Source organism: Dunckerocampus dactyliophorus, chromosome 1, assembly GCF_027744805.1.
Source record: "Dunckerocampus dactyliophorus isolate RoL2022-P2 chromosome 1, RoL_Ddac_1.1, whole genome shotgun sequence".
Classification (NCBI taxonomy): Eukaryota; Metazoa; Chordata; class Actinopteri; order Syngnathiformes; family Syngnathidae; genus Dunckerocampus; species Dunckerocampus dactyliophorus.
The window spans coordinates 25,881,601-25,899,788 of NC_072819.1; the positions used below are offsets into that span (position 1 = coordinate 25,881,601).

An 18,188-nucleotide genomic window follows, 5' to 3' on the forward strand; every position below is an offset into this window, starting at 1 on the left:
ATGTTTTTAATAAGTCATTTCACCGTGGGCTTCCAATATAAAAATATCGCCATTATGTAAAATTATGATTAATATTTTGGGGAATGTAAATTCAACAAAATAAAATAAAATACATCGATGTTTGTGAACATGTGTTTCCAACCTTCCAAAGTAACAGTCTAATAACTTAAGGGAAACGACTTTTAATTTGGTACACCAATCAAGCACACGTAGTCAAGTTTAAACCGAAAATAGACTACTGGTGGAAAAAACACATTACCCAGCATGCAAAGGGTACGAGCTCTATTCTGATTGGACTGCATTGCTGTGTCGTCACCGTCAACTACTCAAACGCACACAAGCCAGCTCTTGAGATGATTGTTACTGTGTGCTAATGGCAACAAAGAGAGCCAAACTTGTGAAAACTACTGATTAGTCTTGAGCGTCTCTCCTTTCATGGACGATGTTCTGCTCCAGGATTTGAAAATAACGAAGGTTAGTTAACTATTTTCTGTGTAGTAGCACGTTAAGCTAGCATTGAATGGAGAAGTGCATTGACGTCTGCTAGCTTAGTGTGGCTGTTTGCCGTTAATCTGCTCAAATACAGCCGCTACGTCGATAGAAATGCAAATCGTTTGAAGTTATTGATTTAGCTGGTCGTTTTACTCTGCTGCTACTACTACTGCTACTTTTCTAATGGCGAGTCAAGTAAGCTACTTGCAGCTCGTTTTGTTTTTTCAACACGACTAACTACACTTTTTACAGCCACGTCATGTGCTTGTTTTCAATTATAACTACAATTGTTTTGCAGTTGTAATGTAAGTGAGTTGTAACATCTTCATGTCCAGTGTTAAAAGCATGCGTGTTTATTGGACACATAGCACCATCTCGTGTTTTATTTGGGAATTTCACAAGTTTTACAATAATAGCTGCACCGTTAGAGGAAACAACTGCTAATGTTTCAGTAACCTAAATGATTTTGTCTAGGATTCCGTGCTTCCTCAACATGAATTTCTCTGAGGTCTTCAAGCAATCAAACCAACTTTGCAAAGTTTCACCGGATGGGAAATATTTAGTAAGTTGTGACATTATCTGCTTATTTATTAAGTTCAGATGCCACGATTTTGGAAAGTAAAGACATTTTTTAACCTGTCAATTATTTGGCTTTACAGGCTACCTGTGTGCAGTACAGGCTGGTGGTACGGGATGCGAGCACTCTGCAGATTCTGCAGCTCTATACTTGTCTGGACCAGATATCTCATATAGAATGGTCGTCTGACTCTCAGTTTATCCTGTGTGCTATGTACAAGAGGGGACTAGTACAGGTAGGCTTTGAGGAGATGCCGGTGATGTGAAACGTGTGGCGGAAATACCAGATATTTCTGCTCTTATTATACATTTGAATGTCCAGAAATGTCTAATTGTCTTGTGGCTGTCCCAAGAGTAGTGTGGACTTATCAGTCAAGGTGCATCAGTAAAACATTATCAACATGTATTTGATCATGAAATTGATCTGATTGAATCTCAGTCAAACAAGTGTTTGAATGACAAGCCTGACGAAATAAAGTCCTTAGGTAGCATCTTTTCAAAAGTATTATGTGTGTTTAATCAAACAAAGTAAACCACAAAATGTTAAAGTAAGTGTCACACAGCATCTTACCTCTGAAGGGGGATCCATCGCCAGTCCTTCATGGTCTCAGTTATGCAATTTGGTCTTACACTTCGAATATAAATTAAGGAAGATGCAAGATTTGTTGAGGGGGTGTCATTAGTGATGAGCAATGTTTATTCTTCCTGCCCCTCTTCCTCTTGTCTTTTTCCTCAGGTGTGGTCGTTGGAACAGCCTGACTGGCACTGCAAGATTGACGAGGGCTCAATTGGACTGTTGGCTTCGCGGTGGAGTCCTGATGGACGTCACATTCTGAACACCACCGAGTTCCATGTAAGTGTGAAGTTGGTGCGTGCATGTGGGCACGCAAGTGTGTTTATGCATATGGTTGTCTGAATTCAACTGTTGCTGGCCTACAAGGAGGGGAGTGGCTTAAAATAGACAGTCACCAGAGCCCTAACACCCCTACACAACACCCACCTGCTGCATGTATTCAGCCTGATTTTATAGCTCCACTCATGTTAGCATCCTGTCCAACATAGCGCTCATTGCCGCTGGAACATTTTTGCATCATGTAAGTCTGATGTAATCCAAATGTTGGATTATGGAAACTGCATTAGTTACCAATGTCTTGTCTGTCTGTTTTATTTTACTCAACAACAACTGCTGTTATTTCAGGTGGAGGGATAGCTTGGGCGCCATTAAATTTACTGCCTAGTCTGAAACTTATTTGCATTATTGGTCAAGAAAAATGACTGTGTTTGGCTATTAGTAAGTTTTACAAATATTGTCTCTCAATGTTAGTTTAAATGGAAAAAGTATCTTTAAGTTGCAGTGGATTGTTAGGGAATGTAACTTAACACTGTTCAGCTACTATTAAATGAACCTAATGCTCTGTAAAGCCTCTCCATGTTTCCAGAAATTGTTCTATACCTTGATCCCAACACATGGCCCAATCTGCATTTGCGCCAAAGTCCATTTAAGTTCCTAAGACATTGAAAAAAAATTATGGGATGCACCATGTATAGACTCTTCTATACTGTATGTCCAGGCTATAGCCTGCTAGAAAGTCTGCTAACCAACAGTGAAGGTGGCAAAATGATTTTCATTCCAACCGGTCCCTCCTGACTTCTGTTTCATATCCACTCCATAGTAGTCACATGTTGTGTGAGTGTTGAAAGCATATATCAGCCCCCCTGGGCCCGCGTGGATGGAGGCACCATGCTGGGCCGCTTCTGTCATGTTGAACCTGACTCTTGGAATCACTTGACAGGTGTCATTGGGCAACATGCGACTGTGTCTGGTCGAGGCCATGAGTGCAGGGGGTGCATGTGTCTGTGTCATGTCTGCTTTGTGTTCGGTATCATCCAAATGTAAATAACGTAACAGGAACCATTCACACTTAAATTCATACCTTTTGAATTACATTTGATTTACAGTGTTCGGGAACCCAAGCATACAGTAGATGTAGAACATGTAAGGTCTACATAGAAAGGTCCAAATGCCAGAACCTTCTGGCTGTGAGGCCAACCATTCACCACTGTGCTTCCACCAGTAATTCCTTGAAAACCTTTCTCTCAGCCTTTCTTGGGAAAATTAAATACAAACTGTATTTTAATTTTCGGTTAACATGAGTTTATTCAAGTGGTTATGTCATATACGCCTTATTTGTGGTTATTGCAAGCTTGCCATTCCATTACATCACAATCCCTTTTTTCCCCATGTAGAAAAGTGCACTTAAGCCTCCTCTGCTTTGTCTGGTATATCACTGGTCAATATGTAATAATAACAGAGGGATTACTGACTATTTACAGAACATCATTTTGTCACTGAAGTTGGAAATGAATTTATCAGAGCCAAAGTGGACACATGTTACTACCTTGTCAAGGAGTCCGCTGAACTTACCTTCACCCTAAAGCAAGATTTCATTAAGTCTGTGCCAGACGGGTGTTCGTGTCGGGCTTGAGTTTCAGCGCCACTCATAAACAGCCTGCTATAATAACTTGTTTAGGGACAGCTGCCCGCGGTGTGAATCGTGCCTCTGTATGTGTTTGTCTGTCTGACTATGTGACAGTAAATCTGCTTAGGTGGCTGTGTGTGCATGTGTGTGTGTTTGTGTGTGTGCATACCTGGCTGTGTTTTCATTTCTATTAACTTTTTTAAACATTGAGTTTTTCCGATTTTACACATTTGTTTGCTCCTAACTGTCATTGCGATAGTTAGCGAGTGATACTCAAGCCCTGCTAAACCAGCCCACTAAAACTAAGATGGAAAATTGTAGAACTGCCTCATTGGTTATTAAAAGTATTTTGGTAATTTGAGACAGATTATAGAGAAAGTCCCCATGTTGGGTTTGAGCCAATGTGTTATAAAACTGCACAAACATCATCTCCTGGTTGCGTTCCGTACATTTATCTGTGGATCTTCTTGTCACATCCATCGTAGTCCCCCTTACCTGCTCAGGGGTGTCAAACTGCTGTCAAGGACATCATTGAGTATGTAATGGCTTTTAGATTGTCTGCCAGGTTCAGATTAGCATTCTTGGTACTGCTGGAGCCACGCTACAATTGATGCCACCCATCTAAAGTGCAGACGTGGGCATGACAATGTCACATCCGTTCCTTCTGTATGTGTGGACTTCAAGAGGCTTCTTCATAGATAGAATCATGAGGTTGGAAATGGGCTATATTGGTTTGAGATGTGGAATGCCTACAGTCTAATTCCCTGATGACAGATCAGACTAGTGTACATGGCAGCGAATACACTTGCCCAGGCGCAAATCAAGAATGGCTGCTGACATATTATTCCGTGTTGCTACTATTAACCCTGCTTTTTTAGTAATCTTGTAGTCATTTTGCCAATGAGTTATTTTCCAACAGAGATAAGGGAATGGTCCATAATTCTGTGGATGTCTTGCAGAGGATACTAATTTTTAAATCTGACGTTCTTTTGGCTTTGAAGATATTGCCCTCTTTTGACCCATTGGGCTGACTCTCAAAATAACTCCATTCAGGAGCAGAGGAATTTGATTGGGACACATCTCAATATTCTATGTGGTGGATTCAAGCACATTTATGTTTGAGCACTATTGATATGTGCTTCCATGGCACTGTGTTTGAGGGTATGCACAGAAAGTGTGACATTGCAGGGTCTGCACAGCAGGATGTCTTGAACACACGGGGTGGACATTTCAGGCCACTTAGGTGGGCAGATATGGCTCAGTTCAAATGTCCCTTTTAGAAGCAGTGATGAAAAGTTTAAACATTCCGAAATGCAAAATGGACGACAGGTTTATTTGTATTGCACTAATTGCGTCAGACTGTCTGAAGGCCAGGCTTAGATGTTCTTTGACATGGATATTCTTGAACTATTTGTACAGGACTTTTTGCCTATGTTAATTTTTTTAATTGTACAATATTCTGCTTTTACTTTCCATGCAATTTTGTGTATATATGGCAGTCTCCTGAAAGAGGTACCGCAAGCGTGCCACAGTGTGACATAGCAAGCAAAATTGAAAGTTATTTTCTGACCAATTTGCATATTAAAATAAAGTATCACTTTAATATATATCGCAATATCAAATATCCATATATGATATCTGTATGTCAGCTATATCACTATAAGTGCTTTACCTTGTGTATTGGGGTGGGTATCTCTGGCCACCTCACGATTCGATGCGATTACGATTCAGAGGTCTGCGATGCAATGATAGAACGATTATCGATGCAACTTGGTGCATCTTATTTTGTGATCAAAAGTTTGTCAGTTTTTTTTATGCAGAATTTTTTTCTATATAGAATTTATTTTTACTCACTGTGTACTACTAAAACAACGCATATTTGTAATGACCCACAATTAAAATAAACATGAAACAGATTAATTTACTTCCATTATCTTTTAATAATTGGAAAGTTACATCTACCAACATATTTCCCATTGCACAGAATCAGCAGGAAAAGTAAAATGCACCAGTAGCAGCATGTATAAAATTAACAAACTTCAGCATATTCTGAATACCGTAATTAAAATTCAAATTGAAATCCTGAGCATAGAATCTCTGACAAACAATATTTTTGCTGTATAACAAAGTCAAAAACAGCAAAATCTAGATTTCTGTACCAGCGGCTCTCATACAAGACTAATGCTTGCAGACGTCAGTACAGTATATTATGAATAACCAAAAAAACTAGGCTGCCCTTATTCACAGTTGCAGTGTCAGTGAAATAATGCTGCGATGGGATGTTGTATCTGGTTTCCAAAGTGCGCAGCAAAACACGAAAGCCCTGCTTCTTAACAACTGAATATGGCCACAGATCCTTTGCAATAAAAGTGTTTCAAGCAGAAACATATTTCCGAGTTGGGTGCAAAATTAGTTATCACCTGCTCGATGGTCCTCTGGTCGGCAGCAACTTCAGCTGGCTGTTTTTCCTCGTGGTTCGGGTGGAAACGTGCTATGTAGTTTCTCATATTTGTTGTGTTCCCAATATATTTTAAGCTTGTATGACAAAGCTTGCATATTGTCTGGCTCTTGTCCAGCTCATTTTTACCTTCAACTACGTGAAAGTCACAGTGCTTCCAGACGCTCGCTTTAAATCCAGCGGGTGCAGGTTGGAGTTTACGCTCAGCCATTTTGGTAGCATCTTACACTTGGGTGCACCACCATAAACTGTCTTTTTTGTTCCGTCAGCATCGATTATTGACATTTATGAATTGATTAATAATCGTCAATGTCCGCATCGTGATGCATCTAGGAATCGATTATTTCCCCCACCCATATTGCGTGTGTGCGTGCGCACGTGTGCTTAATTTTCCAGCAGGACTTGGCACCTGCACACAGTGCCAAAAGTACCAGTATCTGGTTTAAAAAACATGGTATCCCTGTCTTTCATTGGTCAACAAACTCGCCTGAACTCAACCCCATAGAAAATCTATGAGGTATTGTCAAGAGGAAAATGTGCTACGACAGACCCAACAATGCAGAAGAGCTAAAGGCCACTATCGGAGCGACCTGAGGAGTGCCACAGACTGACCGACTCCACGCCATATTGCTGTATTTCTTTTTATAAATGCACAGCCATCAACATAATGTAGTGTGTAATTTAGTCTTAGTAATGTCTTAGTAAGGTAATTATTATTCCTTTGCTTTTCCAGTAAATAGTTACAGTCTGGGAATACAGTTTGTTCCTATACACAATGTGAATTTAAGAAATAAATGATTATGTAAAAAATTAAACCAATTGGTCGGTCATTATTTAGTGAAATGTGGTATTTTCTCTTGTGTATTTATAATTGCCTTTTAAGAAATCCAAAATATGTTTTTTCCAATTACTCGACTAATCGAAAAATAGCAGCAGCCCTAATATTTTTATTTGTTTATAGGTGCAAAACACTGTAGTCTGTGCATCATGCCACTCCAAATGATGGCATCCTCTCTAGTACCTTTTTCAGGAGACGGACCCGTATGAATAACTCTTGACCATCATGCTCGCTATGTGATTCTGACTCTCAGTCTACATGTGTTGTGTAATGTGTTAACGTCATTAACCCTATTAATAATAAAATGATCTTTATTGTGTGACATCGACATTCATTTTTGTTTACCAGTGATATCAAGGATGTGCTTGACATATTTTTTATGAGCTACAGTTGTAACTTTTCTCCTTCCTATGTTGCCTTGACAGCTGAGAATCACTGTGTGGTCTCTGTGCACCAAAGCTGTGTCCTACATCAAGTATCCCAAAGCTTGTCACAAGAGTAAGTATGATAATCATTTCGCTATAATGAATTGCTTGTGGTTTTGTAGTTTCTATGTATTACCACAAGCACCCGAAGACAGGGTCAGCAGCAAGCATGTCCATGAATCACATGCCGTCCTTTCCCTTACGGCCTGTCCCCAACTATGTATACAAACTATACCTCCAAACAGCTGTGCCACTGTCAATAAATGCTGCATGTTCTTCATAACAGTCTTGTCAGCAGCTTGGTTAAAAATTATTGTTTGACTCGCCCCCCCCCCTCCCCTTTGAATGCATGACTTTGCCCTTGCATGATCTGTGCATCCCCTTAGCTGCCATAAATAATAAGTGTCCATGATAGTTAAATTCCAATCTAAATGTCATGCCACCTGACAAAATACACAGGAAATCACAATCAATTTTCATAAAGTATATTTCACGATGTGAAAAGCACCCTTTATAATTGTTGTTGTTGTTTTTATTTTTTTTAGCGTGCCAATGTGGCTCAAACCTGCTTGTTTACCTAAATTACCACAATAATAACATTGTGTTAACTTTAGAACAATATATATATATTTTTTTTACATTGATTTTCACCCTGCAGGCATTGATTTCAGCAGAGACGGCTGCTACATGGCCTTGGCAGAACGCCGTGACTGCAAAGACTATGTCTGTGTATTTGTGTGTGATGACTGGCACTTACTAAGGGTAAGCAGAAAACAACAGTTTCAGTTTCATAACCATTATAGGAGGACATGTTTCTTCATGTAACCTTATCCTTAATTAGTGTATTCCATTCTAATACAGTAGATGCTGTATCTTAATTGCCAGTACGTCGTTCACTTCAATGAATATATGTCTCTACTCAAATGGATGCCTTACTTCAGATAAATGTCTGCTACGCTATAGTTCAGTAAATAACACTACAGATAACAATACAGATTATCAAAACTCAACGCAAAGCGATGACTGTCATGATTTCAGTAGAAGATTTACATTATTTTACTCTAAGATGCATAAAATGTGAGAATTATTGTCCTTATATAGTCAGTTTCACACAGGTGTTGTACTGAATGAGCTTCATTTACTTATAGCATTTTGAGACTGAAACACAAGACCTTGCAGGGTTAGAGTGGTCTCCCAATGGCTGCGTCCTGGCTGTGTGGGACAGCTGTCTGGAGGTAAGTCGTCATGACTTACAAGCCCAAACTTCCAATCCTAATAATGGAGGCATGTTGCGTCGTGTGTTTCCTCTGTGCAGTACAAGGTGTTGCTGTATTCTCTGGATGGCCGCTTGTTGTCAATTTACAGCGCCTATGATTGGTCGCTGGGTGTCAAGTCTGTGGCCTGGAGCCCCAGCAGTCAGTTCCTGGCCATTGGAAGCTATGATGAAAAAGTATGGACAGTCATTTAGAAAATTACAAGGTCGCACATAATCCTTGTACCATTGTATATTTGGATAGTATGCTCATTATCAATAATAACACCCTCTTTGCAGGTACGCATCCTTAACCACATCACATGGAAGAAGATTTCACTTTTTGAACACCCAGCGACCATCAACAACAACAAAGTTGTGAGTATTTTCTCCATCTTGATTTGTACAATAAGGTGTTCAAGTTAAATTATTTAGTATTTAGCTTGTTGTCTTTCGAGGTTGTGTATAAGGAGGTGGAGAAAAGGGTGCCAGCTGTTGGCAGTGAAGAACTGTCTCGACACAACATAACAATGGACTCAAGTCTCTTAAGCACTCAGAGCAAATGTATGTATACGTTCTTGCCATGATATAAAACCAAACTCATTTACTGACAAGAACTTCTGGGGTTAAGTACAACACACTCTAATTATGGTCTTTCTTGTTGCCCCGTCCAGATGAGATTCATCCACCACCAGTTCAAATTCCTGTGGTCAGACCAGACGTAGACAGAGCCAACCCCAAGATTGGTGTCTCTTTGCTGGCCTTCAGCTCAGACAGCCGTTACTTGGCCACCAAAAATGGTCAGGCATCATTTTCCCCTCATGTTGACCACTAGCATTTGATTACTAACACTAAGCATTTCTGGCCGCAAAATAGCTTTCATGATATAGTGGACGTTGGTTTTCATCATTAATACGTTCCAAAAGGTCAGACAAAAACAATTTTTTTCCATAACAAAATCATGTAAATCCAATGAATCTGTTCCGGCCACCCAAAAATATTTACACAAATAGATAAACAAGGTGCTTCTCACCTTGTTTACCAAAGATCTGGCACTTGCAACTTTTTTGCTGCCATCCTAAATTAAAAAAAAAAAAAAAAGCACAAATTCCTCTAACACTCAGAAATACACAGTGCGCTTGAACGTATCATCAGCGCACGGTGCAATGCTTGAAAAGAAGGAAGGAAGAAGACAGAGTTGTTCATCGTTCTGTGTGCATTCAATGAACAACCACTCAGACACACATAATAAAAAACAAAAAAAACACTATCCATTCTTCACAGAGACTGAGTCACCGATAGAGTTGGGCATTTGTTTGAATTTGAGCGATTCCGGTTCAGATTCCGATTCCTCCTTTTGATTCCTGTTGCTAATGATTCTCGATTCTGATTCTTTTCAGAAGTAGGGTCATAACAGTTTGCATGGTTAAATGAGGGCGCTAATCAAAGTTCTTGGATGAAATATCTGAACGTCTCCATGATTTTTTTTTTTAATTATTTGAACTTTTTATAAATTACTTTACTATGAATTTCTCACAGGGCTATTTTCAACCACTAAATAAATATCAAACCATTGAACTTGAACATTAATGTTTGGAAGTCTATTTACATAGGAGTACACATTCACAAATGATTTTTATGTTTGAAAACAAAGAATAAACAGTTATACATATCCTGTTGCTATGTGTTGAAGAGTTTCTTATGATGCAGAATAGACAAAATGTAGCTTAACCATGTTAATGAGTTCCTACAAACCTGCATGCAGAATATCAAACAAGTACGGTGAATGGAGTAACACTTATCGTGGGGTTTGGTCAACTTCCTGGCTAAAGCTAGCGTTAACGTCAGGTTGTCTATAAATAAGTACACAGCCTGACGTTAGCTGGATATTTGAGTTGGCCACTGTATTCGCAATATATGTTTGCTGCTTCAATGTTGGCATAAGATTAATGTAATTTATTGTTTACTGTCATGACTGGTTGGAAGAAGTCCAGCGTAGCGTGTCAAACAGGGCTCTCACCGTATACACTGTGAATCCAGAGGTGTGTAATCACGTTAGTGGTGCGCCCTCCTTTGCATCCTCCGTTGCAAATGTTGCACTGCGGCGACTGTTAATTTTTTTGCTGAATTTCAGCCAAACTTTCGAGCGCTGTCGCACACTGTCCATCGTTGATATGGATGAACACAAACGCTTCCTGACGCTTCTTCTTCATTGGTGTTCGCCGGCTTCTTCTTTGTTGGTGTTATGTGGCCATTTTTTACAGTCAGCGGACTGGTCGATCACGGAATTTAGGATTTGAAATGTTTAAAAAATTAACGATTCTCGGAGAATCGGAATATTAGTCTCGGTTCCCATTCATGCTCGATGCCCAACCCTAGCCACCAGTGTGTGGATGCTTTGTTTTCAGCACTTGCCGTACGATAACCGAGACAGTGGACAAAAGCTGTATGATAATTGAGACAATGTACTAAAACAGACATTATTATTGCCACAAATATTTTTATTTATTTTAATTTTAGTCGAAAACTGAGGTTCCACTGTACTTGTTTCTCTCCCCTCAGATAACATGTCCAGTGTTGTGTGGGTGTGGGACATGCAGAAGATGAGCCTTGAGGCTGTGCTAGAGCAGACATCAGCTGTGCGTTGTGTCCAGTGGGACCCAAGACGCTCACGGCTGGCCTTATGCACTGGCAACTCCAAAGTTTATCTTTGGACTCCAGCAGGCTGTGTTTCAGTCCAAGTCCCTGATGAAGGTAATATGCTGTCATACAACAATATATAGAACTCAAGAGAGACAAAAAGTGAGAAATCTTTCCGCTAAGATAAAATTCCCTTGGAAGAAAGAAACTGAGGGTTATACCACTTGTTAATACATCATAGCAATCATGCAAATCTGTGAACAGGATAGCAATGACCTCTCAGAAATCTGATTGAATGCTTGGCAGGTAAAAGTAAAATATTTAGGACAAGTGTATGCATGCAAATGTTTGTACAGTACATATGCTTAAATGATACTGAATATTGTTCTGTCTGTCCCTAGGTGGTTTCCAGGTCCAGTCCTTGACATGGCACTGTGATGGAGATTTTCTCATCTTGCTTGGGAAGGAGCAGCTGTGTTTGTGCTACATGGACACAGGCCCGGAGGACAAGTGATGTCAGCAGACACATGATTTCAGCATATTGACAAATGAACAGCAGACTGGTGGGAAGACTCATTGAGAAAGAAAGACCCAGCACTCAGCGCTCACCCATGCAAATTATTTGAAGTAAGTCACGCTAAACATAATATTCCTGAGAGACTTTTGGGGAAAAAAAAAAAACTTTTTAGATAAACTGGTTGTAAACTTCACACTGAAGACTTCCAACTGTGACAGCTAAGACTCTGAGCTTTCACTTGCCTTTTCATTTGGAGCATTTGTAATTTTGCCATGTAATTCTGTAAATTATTTTGAATAAAATTTGATAAATAATTTTGCAAAAAAGTGATTTACTTAACCATCCATCCATCCATCTTCTACCGCTTATCTGAGATAGGGTCGCGGGGGCAGCAGCGTAAGCAGGGAGGCCCAGATTTTCCTCTCCCCGGCCACTTCGTCCAGCTCCTCCCGGCGGATCCCGAGGCGTTCCCAGGCCAGTTGGGAAACAGTCTCTCCAACGTGTCCTGGGTCTTCCCCGTGGCCTTCTACCGGTCGGACTTGCCCTGAACACCTTCCCAGGGAGGTGTCCGGGAGGCATCCTGACCAGATGCCCAAGCCACCTCATCTGGCTCCTCTCAATGCAGAGGAGTAGCGGTTCTACTCAGAGTCTCTCCCGGATGACAGTGCTTCTCACCTTATCTCTGAGGGAGAGCCCAGCCACCCTACGGAGAAAACTCATTTTGGCTGCTTGTACCCACGATCTTGTCCTTTCGGTAAATACCCAAAGCTCATGACCATAGGTGAGGGTAGGAACGTAGATCGACCGGTAAATTGAGAGCTTTGCCTTTTGGCTTAGCTCTCTCTTCACCACAACAGACCAATGTAGAGTCCGCATCATTCGCTTGTCGATCCCGCATTCCATCCTTCCCTCATTCGGGAACAAGATCCCAAGGTACCTGAACTCCTCCACTTGGGCCAGGATCTCATCCCCGACCCGGAGATGGCATTCCACCCTATTCCGGACGAGAACCATGGACTCGGACTTGGAGGTGCTGATTTTCATCCCGGCCGCTTCACACTTGCCTGCGAACGATCCAGTGAAAGTTGAAGTTCACGGCTCGATGAAGCCAGCAGGACCACATCATCTGCAAAAAGCAGAGAGACAATACTGCAGCCACCAAACTGGAACCCCTCAACGCCCTGGCTGTGGCTAGAAATTCTGTCCATAAAAATAATGAACAGAATTGGTGACAAAGGACAGCCCTGGCGGAGTCCAACTCTCACTGGAAACGGGTCCGACTTATTGCCCGCAATGCGAACCAAACTCTGACACTGGTCATACAGCGAACGAACAGCTTGAATTAGCTGGTCCAATACCCCATACTCCCGGAGTACTCCCCACACAATTCCTCGAGGAACACAGTCGAATGCCTTCTTCAAGTCCACAAAACACATGTAGACTGGTTGGACAAACTCCCATGCACCCTCAAGGACCCTGCTGAGAGTGTAGAGCTGGTCCACAGTTCCACGACCAGGGCGAAAACCACACTGCTCCTCCTGAATCAGAGATTCAACTATCCGGCGGATCCTTCTCTCCAGAACCCCTGAATAGACCTTACCAGGGAGGCTGAGGACTGTAATTCCACGATAGTTGGAACACACCCTTCGATCCCCCATCTTAAAAAGGGGGACCACCACCCCGGTCTGCCAATCCAGAGGTACTGGCCCCGATGTCCACGCGATGCTGCAGAGTCGTGTCAACCAAGACATGCCCACAGCATCCATAGCCTTAAGGAACTCCGGGCGGATCTCATCCACCCCCGGGGCCTTGCCGCCGAGGAGCTTTTTGACAACCTCAGCCCCAGAGATAGGAGAGCCCACCGTGGAGTCCCCAGGCTCTTCCTCCTCATAGGAAGACGTGTCAGTGGGATTAAGGAGGTCTTCGAAGTATTCTTTCCACCGATCCACAACATCCCGAGTCGAGGTCAGCAGCACACCATCCCCACCATACACGGTGTTGACTGGGCACTGCTTCCTCCTCCTGAGACGCCAAATAGTGGTCCAGCATCTCTTCGAAGCTGTCCGGAAGATTTACTTAACATATTCTCAAAATTTTGAACTGTAGTCCATCATCAGTGTGGTTGGTAAACAGTTGACCAATTATCATATGCAAACCATACTTTCATAATGGTATTGCCCGGTGACGTGCGGTGAGGTTCACGGTTGATGAGGCACTGACTCCTTTGGAGTTTTTCATGCTAATACAGGTTGCTCATGATAAGAAGATAAGAAGATAACCAAAAAAGAGAACAATTCACTTTGGTAAAAAGCAAATGTTTTCAGATACTTCTTAGACCCATTTATTTACTTAATTTTTATAAACTGATAAACATTTGTGTACTTACCTTTTCATTTGTATATGAAGTACATGCAGCCTTTCCTTCTCCAGGAGAAGTTATGATACTTTCTTGTCTGATAAGTCTGATCACTTATTGATGAGTTTGGGTATATAAATATAAATATAAATATAAATGTTGCTGCAACATTATATTATTGGCGACATGCTGACAAACAGAAATTGGCAGGCGTCATTGACCAACTTTGTGTGCACTTAGACGGTAGGCGGGGCTTGCCCATACAGCTGAGAAGCCACACTCACAGTGGCCTCATCTTAGCTTTCTGCAAATTCAGCCTTTTATGGTTTTGTTTTGTTTTTTAAGAAAATGTGCTAAATTTGAATCATACAGAAAATACATTTATAAAACAGTTCAATGGACAAATATTAATATTTATTTTGTTATTCGTTTTTGTATTTTTCATCAGAGCCTCACCTGCCTCCCATGACTGCACATCACTAGTATGGCCACATTTACAGGAGTTATACGGTCTGTCGCCTAAAGTCAGCTGGGATAGGCTCCAGCATACCCTCACGACCCTAATGAGGATAAGCGGCATCGAAAATGGATCGATGGATGGTCTTAAAGGGACTGTATGCACTGGGTTCCTCCAGCTGCCTGAGGGCACCAACACTCAAACGTACTACAAGCATTATATTCCGTTATATTCCAGACATCTTCCTGCCACCTAACACACGCATGCACACCAGTTATGTTTGTTGTCAGCTAATAGTGATTACAATATACATTCAGTGATATCTATCATAACTACCGTAATTTGCGGTGTAAAAGCCGCCTTTTTTTCTGAAACTTTGAACCCTGCGGTGAGGCTAATTTATGACTATGTTCTAATCTTGTGACATTTCCTTTACCTCAGAGCTACTACTAATCATTTAAATACTGTTCCGCTCGCGAGTTTCCTCATTTAATTTATTACCAGAGTGATCTAAGCGCTTCACGCGAAACTAAAGTCCTGGGCGAGTTCCCGCACGGTGTATCAGACTCTGAGTGTCAGACACTACTGACTGAGGGGGAGGAACGCTAGTAGCTCGTAGGCATCATGGCAAATGCAAGCGAGAACCCCGAGCTGGAAGACCCTCCCATCTCACTATGGTTTCCTGTTAGGGAACACTTTGGCTTTCCTGTTAAAATTACGGATGGACAAAGGCAAGTGGATGAATCCAAAGTTGTGTGTCGACATTGTTCCACGGATATCGGGTATGCTTCAGGAAACATGTCTGACATGTTAGTGCACTTAAAACGGCATCATCCAGCAGTGAATGTTACATCTACAAGAAAGAAAACCAGCTTAGTGCAAACACTGGTAGCTTCAGCATATAAACAACCTTTAGCAAGCAACTCTGACCGGGCCAAAACAGTAACACATGGTATTGGACTTTTATAGCCACGAGATTACTTCCATATTCAGCTGTTGAGAGCGCTGGCTTTAAGTACAGTCATAGAAAAAATTATTTGACCACCCTTGTTTCTTCAGTTTCTTGTTCATTTTAGTGCCTGATACAACTAACAGTACCTTTTGCTTGGCCAACTATAACAATGACAACAAAAACAGCTCATAAGAGTTCATTTTTTTGGCAGTACAATGTTACAGCTATTCATGTAAGAATTTAAGCTATTTTGGTTATTATCAAGAAGACCATGGAAGTTGGTAGATATCAGCTCTTAAATTCAGCTCTTATGAGCTATATTTGTTATCACCATTATATCTGTCCAAATAAACGTACCTTTAGTTGTACCAGACATTAAAATGGATCAATAAACTGAAGAAACAAGGGTGGTCTAATCATTTTTTTTTCCATGACTGTATATGATTAAAGTTCTTGAACCTTGCTACGAAATAACGTCACGTCCTCACTTTAGCCAGAAAGTTATACCAGCACTTTATGAAAAGCTAAAAGTTTTGTCGTCATCAAGCTATCACGTGTCCGCTATTTCACTTTCGACAGATGATTGGACTTCACGTGCAACAGAGAGATATTTAACTGTAACTGTCCATTACATTTCGCCACAATGTTTAAACAATTGTTTAAATACAACAGTTTACTGTATTTTATTATTTTTAGATTTTAAAAAACTGAGTCTAATTTATTTGAAATATCACCCAAATGGGTCGCTTCTATTTATTAAAAAAAGTTCTGTGTGCATTTAAAAAAAAAAAAAGCATTAAGTATTTTTTTTCTTCCTCTTTTGTACCGAAAATTAACCTAACCGAGCACTTCAAGAAACTGAATCGAACCGAAATTACATTTTAGTGTACCGTTACACCCCTAATAAATATATATACTGTATATACAGTGGCGTGAAAGTGTTTCACCCCTTCCTGATTTATTTTTCTTTTTGGCATGTTTGTAACACTTAAATGTTTCAGATCATCAAACAAAATAAAATAGTCAATGACAACACAACTGAACACAAAATGCAGTCTCTTACAGCGCTGTGGAGTCAATTTTGGCTCACTCATCTTTGCAGAATTGTTGCAATTCAGCCACATTCGAGGTCATGCCGCAGCATCTCAATAGGATTGAGGTCAGGACTTTAACTAGGTCACTCCGAAGTCTTCATTTTGTTTTTCTTCAGCCATTCAGAGGAGGATTTGCCGGTGTGTAAGACTAGCCTTAATGCTCTTTTTGTTCAGCAGGGGTTTTCGTCTTGCAACTCTGCCATGCAGGCTGTTTTTGCCCAGTGTCATTCTGATGGTGGCGTCATGAACACTGACCTTAACTGAATTCAGTGAGGCCTGCAGTTCTTTGGATGTTTATGTGGGGTCTTTTGTGACTTCTTGGATGAGTCGTTGCTGCACTCTTGAGGGAATTTTGGTTGGCCAGCCACCCCTGTTTCTTACTGTATTTAAGGCCTAGGCTACCAGCACTTGTTAGTTCGCTGACGAAGCTCTTCGGATGAGGAGCGAAACGTCTGACACCTTCTTCACAGAAGTACAGATGACGTCTCAAGAAGGCTTTCCCTCGATGGACAACTCCTGTACGACTGAGAGCCTACACAGACGCAATAATAATAATAATAATGAATCAAAATAAAGAAATTGCAATGCAATTGCAATGTTCAGAGATGTTTTGATATCTTATCTTTCACTGCTTCTCTTTTTCTCTATTATTATTTTATTGCATTGCTTCAGTGTGAATTTGAATAAACTCCAACGTTATATTGTATTTTACATTGGAAGCTTAGGTTAGCTTCAGTGTATATAGAGATCGTTTCACTGTGTGAAAATACAGACAGCCGTCAGATAAGTTAGTTGCATACACAAGCATTTTCAGCAACTGTACAGCAGAGGGCGATAAAGTCAAAGCAACTGTCTGACCCACAGACGGCTATTCTAAAATGGACTTCTCGTCAATTTCTGCGTCTGGTCACAGACCTGTCATCGTGTATAAACCGCACCCCAATTTTTTGCTTCTTACCAGTGGAAAAATAGTGCGGTTTATACACGGTGATTTACGGTAAACGTTTGGTTTGTCTGCAGAAATATGTTTTAACAAGCAAATATGTTTTACAGCGGAATGGCGCCAGGATGAAAAAGCATGGTCACAGGAGTGAAAAATGTGTGAGTGACTTAATCATTTCTTGTGTTGATCTTTAAAATTCAAACAAAGGTTTGAACTTTAAACGAGAGAAATGTGAAAAAATGTTATTGCCTGTCCGAGAAAAGTTTATAAAGTGTATGGTGAGGGTTTTTACAGCCTTAAAACATATATAATAATTGTAAAAAAAATGTACTTGGCTATTTATCGCGGGTGATAAGTAGCCAAGTACATTTTACACTTATCATCCGCGATAAATGAGGGAACACTGTACCGTATTTTCATTGTTTTGATGTCCATCCATCCATTTTCTCCTCATTAGGGTCGCGGGGGTATGCTGGAGCCTATCCCAGCTGACTTCGGGCGACAGGCGGGGTACACCCTGGACTGGTCGCCAGCCAATCGTAGGGCACATATAGACAAACAACCATTCACACTCACATTCATACCTATGGACAATTTAGAGTCACCAATTAACCTAACATGGATGTTTTTGGAAGGCGGGAGAAAGCCGGAGTACCCACGCGCACACGGGGAGAACATGCAAACTCCACACAGAAATGCCCAAGGGAG

At 40.9% G+C, this 18,188-nt stretch overlaps 1 protein-coding gene across 3 annotated transcripts; it reads left to right on the top strand.

The window, feature by feature from the left end:
• Window positions 1-317: 317 nt before the first annotated feature.
• Window positions 318-16,814, top strand: wrap73 (WD repeat containing, antisense to TP73). 3 transcript variants are annotated; one of them, XR_008570347.1, is made up of 14 exons: window positions 318-474; window positions 967-1,054; window positions 1,152-1,304; window positions 1,805-1,921; window positions 7,270-7,342; window positions 7,928-8,031; window positions 8,418-8,504; window positions 8,585-8,719; window positions 8,822-8,899; window positions 8,980-9,085; window positions 9,196-9,321; window positions 11,084-11,275; window positions 11,563-11,788; window positions 16,715-16,814. XR_008570347.1 is itself a non-coding variant. In XM_054775621.1 (13 exons), exons 2-13 carry the CDS (start codon window positions 986-988, stop codon window positions 11,673-11,675), a joined length of 1,353 nt encoding a protein of 450 aa, XP_054631596.1. In that variant the 5' UTR covers window positions 318-474; window positions 967-985; the 3' UTR covers window positions 11,676-14,466. The 3 variants fall into 3 exon arrangements, 1 of the variants encoding a protein (XP_054631596.1); XR_008570346.1 differs by lacking the exon at window positions 16,715-16,814 and adding an exon at window positions 14,483-16,333; XM_054775621.1 differs by lacking the exon at window positions 16,715-16,814 and having other exon boundaries at window positions 11,563-14,466.
• The last annotated feature ends 1,374 nt before the right edge of the window (window positions 16,815-18,188 follow it).